General features: G+C 41.9%; 1 protein-coding gene and 1 long non-coding RNA gene across 2 annotated transcripts in view; one reads left to right on the top strand and one right to left on the bottom strand.

Moving 5' to 3' along the window:
* Positions 1-7972, top strand: part of LOC103514650 (ATP-dependent RNA helicase DHX36-like) — a 22885-nt gene extending 14913 nt beyond the window's left edge. The window contains exons 9-13 of the mRNA XM_026827559.1: positions 3416-3573; positions 4496-4728; positions 6500-6828; positions 7533-7681; positions 7812-7972. Coding sequence (XP_026683360.1) covers positions 3416-3573; positions 4496-4728; positions 6500-6828; positions 7533-7681; positions 7812-7957 — 1015 coding nt within the window. The 3' untranslated portion in view covers positions 7958-7972. The remainder of the gene's footprint in view (positions 1-3415; positions 3574-4495; positions 4729-6499; positions 6829-7532; positions 7682-7811) is intronic.
* LOC113469690 lies at positions 497-953 on the bottom strand. The gene is made up of 2 exons (XR_003393024.1): positions 804-953; positions 497-541 (listed from the first exon to the last, which is right to left on the bottom strand). It is a non-coding gene; the product is annotated as an uncharacterized LOC113469690 (long non-coding RNA).
* Positions 7973-8221: the final 249 nt, after the last annotated feature.

Here is an 8221-nt window from a genome sequence, read left to right as displayed (position 1 = left end):
AATTATATTGACACAAAACACAGCAACCTCATTTGGAATAGCATGCACTTCATTTATACTGTTAGGACGAGACTGAAAAGTCCCTTTACACTAGCTAGAGAGCACTTTCATTACTCCTTTGAACTTTTTTTTAGCATTAAATAAATGAGACATAAAGTAAACAAGAAAAGATCTCGTGGACTTACATCACCCGATGGTGGTCTCACAATGGCAGGAATGGGCAGTTCATAATGGCAATCTTCTTTCAGATTTGGTTCCTCCAATGTCCATCCAGTGGACTCAAACATCTGCAAAATAAAAGTGTCTTCGAGTTAGGTATTTGGATTGGTTGAATTCGACGGTCAAATTTTCAATGGTCAACGATTACTTGATTAGTCGCTAAACTATGCTGAAGGCAACTATGCTTTCATGTGCATTCCATTTGTCAATGATAGGAGTTGGGTCTTGGTTTACCTTGCCTTTGGGATCAATAATTCAATGCATAATGGCAATCTTCTTTCAGATTTGGTTCCTCCAATGTCCATCCAGTGGACTCAAACATCTGCAAAATAAAAGTGTCTTCGAGTTAAGTATTTGGATTGGTTGAATTCGATGGTCAAATTTTCAATGGTCAACGATTACTTGATTAGTCGCTAAACTATGCTGAAGGCTACTATGCTTTCATGTGCATTCCATTTGTCAATGATAGGAGTTGGGTCTTGGTTTACCTTGCCTTGCAATAATTCATTTTCAGAACCATTTACTGATGCAAAATTGTTAGCAAGTACTGGAAAATTCGGAAAAATAGCCACAACGGCACTCACCTTCAAATCCAGCGGATCACCAGATAATTCCCCATTAATGAGAGTCAGCGAATGACATGTGGCCATTCCATGCTTCAATTTCACATGCTCGTTTGTATTCTGAATATGCTTGATGGGGGCTCCCAGTTTCTTGCCTTGAAGGGGCACCACACTCGCGTAGTGTCGGGTTTTTCTCGAATCTTCGTGGTTTTCATACGCTTGGCTATCTGAAAGATCTCGTACCGAAAAGTTCATACTTATACATATATGTCATCAGTGAAGCTCTTAAAACATACGAGTATCAGCAGTATAGTTGGTTAGCTATAGCTTACATAAAGCACAACGTCGCACGGCAGGATTAGAAACCTGATCCCGTGAAACCAGAACCTAAAGCCCACTCAGCTTTCGAGAAGGAGCGAACTTCAAGAGTTCGCACCTTCTGGCACTGCGCTCTAAACCCACACAGTTAGTGCCTCCTGACCTCTGGACGCGTCCTGCTGAGGTGGCAGAGTTCCTTGAGGAGGAGTGAGCGTTGTCGCAGACGTTAACAACAACAACTTCAAGAGTTTGAGCCGATGCATCAATTATATTGACACAAAACACAGCAACCTCATTTGGAATAGCATGCACTTCATTTATACTGTTAGGACGAGACTGAAAAGTCCCTTTACACTAGCTAGAGAGCACTTTCATTACTCCTTTGAACTTTTTTTTAGCATTAAATAAATGAGACATAAAGTAAACAAGAAAAGATCTCGTGGACTTACATCACCCCCTAAAGCCCACTCAGCTTTCGAGAAGGAGCGAACTTCAAGAGTTCGCACCTTCTGGCACTGCGCTCTAAACCCACACAATTAGTGCCTCCTGACCTCTGGACGCGTCCTGCTGAGGTGGCAGAGTTCCTAGAGGAGGAGTGAGCGTTGTCGCAGACGTTAACAACAACAAATTCAAGAGTTTGAGCCGATGCATCAATTATATTGACATAAAACACAGCAACCTCATTTGGAATAGCATGCACCTCATTTATACTGTTAGGACGAGACTGAAAAGTCCCTTTACACTAGCTAGAGAGCACTTTCATTACTCCTTTGCACTTTTTTTTAGCATTAAATAAATGAGACATAAAGTAAACAAGAAAATATCTCGTGGACTTACATCACCAGATGGTGGTCTCACAATGGCAGGAATGGGCAGTTCATAATGGCAATCTTCTTTCAGATTTGGTTCCTCCAATGTCCATCCAGTGGACTCAAACATCTGCAAAATAAAAGTGTCTTCGAGTTAGGTATTTGCATTGGTTGAATTCGACGGTCAAATTTTCAATGGTCAACGAATACTTGATTAGTCGCTAAACTACGCTGAAGGCTACTATGCTTTCATGTGCATTCCATTTGTCAATGATAAGAGTTGGGTCTTGGTTTACCTTGCCTTTGGGATCAATAATTCAGCTATATATCTTCTATTTTAGTATAGCCAGCGACGATATCTCTTTGAATGTACCAGTTACCAATAGATCACTGAAGTTAAGCTGTGTTCCGCGTGGTTGGTATCTGAATGGGTGACAATCGGGGCATTCGCAGGCTGCAGTCTATTTCCAGCCCCACTCAGTTTTTCCTCTCTCTTTTTCAATTTCACGTTTTAATCTGATTTTATCTTCCTCGCCACAGGTGTTCGTAAGATCGTGCTAGCTACCAACATAGCGGAGACCTCCATCACGATAGATGATATCGTGTATGTGGTAGACTGTGGCAAGACCAAGATGAGCAACTTCGATGTGAAGGATAACATAGCCACGTTGAAACCAGAGTGGATCAGTCTGGCTAATGCTAAACAGAGAAGAGGACGTGCTGGCAGGTTGGTAACTCTGTGGCAGTTGAGGGGTTAAACGCACCATTGTTTGTTGAGCTGTATTCCTTTGCAGTGAACCTGAATTCCTTATGTTGAAAATTTTTTTGATCCTGTTGGGTGGAAGAGCTCACTGTGTGGGAATCTTGCCATTATGCCTTCAAATATAATAATAACAATAACCTGTGTCTTCTCGTCTTTCTCTCCCTCAGAGTTCAGGAAGGTGTGTGCTAATAACATAGCCACGTTGAAACCAGAGTGGATCAGTCTGGCTAATGCTAAACAGAGAAGAGGACGTGCTGGCAGGTTGGTAACTCTGTGACAGTTGAGGGATTAAACGCACCATTGTTTGTTGAGCTATATTCCTTTGCAGTCAACCTGAATTCCTTATGTTGAAAAAAGAAAGCATGCTGTAAGAATTCTACAAAGATACTTTTCAGCTTAGCTTCTTTAATAGGTTGGATAGAGGAACCTCTAACAACGGAGATCTTACTGTCCTGAATCGAAGAAAAAAGTAGGACAGGATAGAAGAAAGCCACCCGTGAGCAGACCTTATCTGTTTAGGATAAAGGTCTCTCCGAACGGAAGTCGAACCCGCGATCTAGTGCTTGTGAGGCAGACCTTCCTAGCTAAGCAGGAATTAGGATGAACTACATTTATTTTAATATAAATTTTTGATCCTGTTATACTTTTAGTTGGCAGGAAGAGCTCACTGTGTGGGAATCTTGCCATTATGCCTTCAAATATAATAATAATAACCTGTGTCTTCTCGTCTTTCTCTCCCTCAGAGTTCAGGAAGGTGTGTGCTATCATTTGTATTCGAGAGCCCGGGAGCAGACATTCCAGGATTATCCCTTGCCTGAAATACAACGGACCAGACTCGATGAGGTGGTACTCAAAGCGAAAATGTTGCAGCTAGGCAAGATCGCTCCTTTCCTTCAGAAATGTAAGTACTTACGAGAAAGAAACCAACCTTAGTGGTGCAGTGGTTAAAGCGTTGGACTTCGGATCTGTAGGTTGGTGGTTCGAGTCCAAGACAACTCATAAAATTTATGCCCTTCCTTCAGAAATGTAAGTACTTACGAGAGAGAAACCAACCTTAGTGGTGCAGTGGTTAAAGCGTTGGTCTTTGGATCTGTAGGTTGGTGGTTCGAATCCAAGACAACTCATAAAATTTATATCTAGGTGTTGGGGAACGATATTTGTGACAAGCATTTAAGTATTATTTATTTACAAAAACATCATACACCTACAATATATAATGAAAATGCTCGAGCATCAGCAAATATGCAGCAGGCCATTAGTGAAGCATTTAAGTATGCTTAACACAACAAATTCCTTTTAATTACGAGAGAGATCGACTTTCAAATATGTATCTGTTGTTCTGTTGTAAGGTAAGAACTCTTGAGGTCTTGAGTCCAAAAAATTCAAAATGGTTTCGCGGCGCTTCAAAGCCATGTTAAATACGGAAAATGGTTTCGCGGCGCTTCAAAGTCATGTTAAATACGGCCTTAACTCCGTATGTATGGGTACCTAAACAAGGTATATTCTATTCTTAGTGGTGCAGTGGTTAAAGCGTTGGTCTTTGGATCTGTAGGTCATAAAATTTATATAGGTGTTGGGGAACGATATTTGTGACAAGCTTTTAAGTATGCTTAACACAATAAATTCCTTTTAATTACGAGAGAGATCGACTTTCAAATATGTATCTGTTGTAAGGTAAGAACTCTTGAGTCCAAAAAATTCAAAATGGTTTCGCGGCGCTTCAAAGTCATGTTAAATACGGCATTCACTCCGTATGTATGGGTACCTAAACAAGGTATATTCTATTCTATTCTAATCAACTTTTCTCATTTTCACCTCCACAGTGTTAGACCCTCCTGATCCCGCCTCAGTACAACTCTCACTCAAACTACTCCGTCTGATTGATGCCCTGGATGACGATGAACATCTGACCCCTCTGGGCTATCATCTAGCCAAGTTGCCCCTGGATCCACAGATAGGCAAAATGCTGCTCATGGCCTCGATATTCTCCTGTGTAGATCCTGTGTTTACCGTGGCTGCCAGTCTTGGGTTTAAAGACGCTTTCTATTGTCCTATGGTAAGCGAACCTAGGAGGTGTTTATTAACACACTTAGGTTCGGTTTATGAATAGCATATTATATCAGTCTGTCAAAGTTATTGGCTTATCATATTAGCATTGGTTCAAATGTGTTTTTTTTTCGGATTCAAATATCCACAGATAGGCAAAATGCTGCTCATGGCCTCGATATTCTCCTGTGTAGATCCTGTGTTTACCGTGGCTGCCAGTCTTGGGTTTAAGGACGCTTTCTATTGTCCTATGGTAAGCGAACTTAGGAGGTGTTTATTAACACACTTGGGTTCGGTTTATGAATAGCATAGCATATTATATCAGTCTGTCAAAGTTATTGGCTTGTCATATTAGCATTGGTTCAAATGTGTTTTTTTTTTCGGATTCAAATGTGTTTTTTGCCAGCCTAGGGTAGATTGGTTGGTAGTACGTCTGCCTTGTAAGCGCTGGGCCGCCGGTTCGATTACCGCACGGGGCGAATTTTATCCTGAACGGATAATGTTCGTTCTCGGAACGGCTGGCTTTCTCCTATCCTGTCTTCCTTCTCTCTTCGATTTCGGGTCGATAAGACCGTAACAGTTACAGTTCCCTCTATCAACCCTCTTGGGGACCCTGGAATTTAAAATAAAGCTGCCATCATTTGAAAGCTTTCGTCTTTTAATATCTTTGTCCCAAAAAATCCCAGAAGTGAGTCTAGTCAATTATTTATTCGTATCATGTGATCTATAATTTGAATCTCAGCAGCAACATGAAATATTAAGGCTTTCTCCTATCCTGTCTTCCTTCTCTCTTCGATTTCGGGTCGATAAGACCGTAACAGTTACAGTTCCCTCTATCAACCCTCTTGGGAAAAAAGACCTAAATCCCATCACTATCCTGTCTTCCTTCTCTCTTCGATTTCGGGTCGATAAGACCGTAACAGTTACAGTTCCCTCTATCAACCCTCTTGGGGAAAAAAAAGACCTAAATCCCATCATACAAATTCACTGTTAACCTCTCTGCCTTCACAGAACATGGAGAAAGATGTCGACAAGCAGAAGAACATCCTAGCGCAGGGCGCCAAGAGTGACTACGTGGTTCTAATCAACGCCATGCAAGGCTGGGAACAGGCACTCGAACACAACTACGCGCATGACTACTGTCGCGAGAACTTCCTGACAAACAACACGCTCCTGTTGTTGCGCGACATGAAAGATCAGTTCTCGCGCACCATGCATGAGATGAACTTTATTTCGTCGCGTACGTGGTCCTAATCAACGCCATGCAAGGCTGGGAACAGGCACTCGAACACAACTACGCGCATGACTACTGTCGCGAGAACTTCCTGACGAACAACACGCTCCTGTTGTTGCGCGACATGAAGGACCAATTCTCGCGCACCATGCATGAGATGAACTTTATTTCGTCGCGCGACCCGAAGAACAAGGAGTCGAATTTGAACTCGGACAATCACGCGCTGGTCAATGCAGTCATCGCGAGTGGGTTGTATCCGAATATTGGCGTTATCAAGTGAGTTATGAGTTTATGAGACATTCTAAGATAGTTGATCCCAGAAGTATTTTCATTTTATTTATTTATTTAATATACGGGCGAATTTTATCCTGAACGGATAATGTTCGTTCTCGGAACGGCTGGCTTTCTCCTATCCTGTCTTCCTTCTCTCTTCGATTTCAGGTCGATAAGACCGTAACAGTTACAGTTCCCTCTATGAACTCTCTTGGGAAAAAAAAGACCTAAATCCCATCATACAAATTCACTGTTAACCTCTCTGCCTTCACAGAACATGGAGAAAGATGTCGACAAGCAGAAGAACATCCTAGCGCAGGGCGCCAAGAGTGACTATGTGGTCCTAATCAACGCCATGCAAGGCTGGGAACAGGCACTCGAACACAACTACGCGCATGACTATTGTCGCGAGAACTTCCTGACAAACAACACGCTCCTGTTGTTGCGCGACATGAAGGACCAATTCTCGCGCACCATGCATGAGATGAACTTTATTTCGTCGCGCGACCCGAAGAACAAGGAGTCGAATTTGAACTCGGACAATCACGCGCTGGTCAATGCAGTCATCGCGAGTGGGTTGTATCCGAATATTGGAGTTATCAAGTGAGTTATGAGTTTATGAGACATTCTAAGATAGTTGATCCCAGAAGTATTTTCATTTTATTTATTTATTTAATATACCTTATTTATACTGTCGGCCAAGACTAAAAAGTCCCATTATGCCAACAGTTTAAACAGGCCTCATTTATTTACATCAAAGTAAAGAAGCTTTTCAGCCCTATCCCAAAAGTAATAATTCAGATAATTTAGTTGCTGGTTCGAATCCCAACAACGACGTGAAAAAATGAAAGAGAGCGGGAGAGGAAATGACTTTTTTTTTCCAACCTAGTATGCTTATTTATACTGTCGGCTAAGACTAAAAAGTCCCATTATGCCAACAGTTTAAACAGGCCTCATTTATTTACATCAAAGTGAAAAAGCTTTTCAGCCCTATCCCGAAAGTACCTGAGAATAATTCAGATAATTCAGTTGCTGGTTCGAATCCCAACAACGACGTGAAAAAATGAAAGAGAGCGGGAGAGGAAATGACTTTTTTTTTCCAAGCTAGTATGCTGTTTGTCATAAATTCCGTTCATATATCGCTGCTGAGAGTAATGCATATGTTATTTTGGTACATATCTGAGAATGTTACATGCTTTTGTTACGTTTCCCCTCATTTTTAATTAATATAGGCCGGGTGGCGCTTCGAACTCTTGACGTTCGCGCGCCTCCCGGCACGTTTGATTAATTTACGCTCTCATTTCCAGACGTACCCGCTGGAATAATAAAATGAATAAGCACTTCTCTTCCATCATAACTCCAGACGATGGCAAAGTCTGCATTCATCCCAAATCTGTCAATAACAATCAGGCCGCCTTTGACTCACCGTTCCTCATGTACTACATGAAACTCAAAGGTAACAGGCGTGAGAGAATAGACTTTTCAGAGGTTTGATAGAGGGAACTGTAACTGCTAAGGTCTTATCGTCCCTGAAGCGAAGAGAGAAGGAAGACAGGCGTTCCGAAAACGAACCTCATCTGTTCATAAAATGAATAAGCACTTCTCTTCCATCATAACTCCAGACGATGGCAAAGTCTGCATTCATCCCAAATCTGTCAATAACAATCAGGCCACCTTTGACTCACCGTTCCTCATGTACTACATGAAACTCAAAGGTAACAGGCTGGCGTGAGAGAATAGACTTTTCAGAGATTTGATAGAGGGAACTGTAACTGCTAAGGTCTTATCGTCCCTGAAGCGAAGACAGAAGGAAGACAGGGGAAAGTCAGGCGTTCCGAAAACGAACCTCATCTGTTCAGGATAAAATCCGTCCATCGAACCTGCGACCAGGGGCGTTATCCACTCAACTTTTGCTTCTTTTTTTCTTTTTTTTTTTCAGGGAAATTTCAGGCTGGTCTACTCCCTGTTTAAAGTCTCCCAGCCAGACAACTTTACC

The sequence above is a fragment of the Diaphorina citri genome, unplaced genomic scaffold (assembly GCF_000475195.1).
Source record: "Diaphorina citri unplaced genomic scaffold, Diaci psyllid genome assembly version 1.1 scaffold1196, whole genome shotgun sequence".
In the NCBI taxonomy this organism is placed as follows: Eukaryota; Metazoa; Arthropoda; class Insecta; order Hemiptera; family Psyllidae; genus Diaphorina; species Diaphorina citri.
The sequence above is the reverse complement of the archived record's forward strand: the minus strand, read 5'-3'. Positions and strand labels throughout refer to the sequence as shown.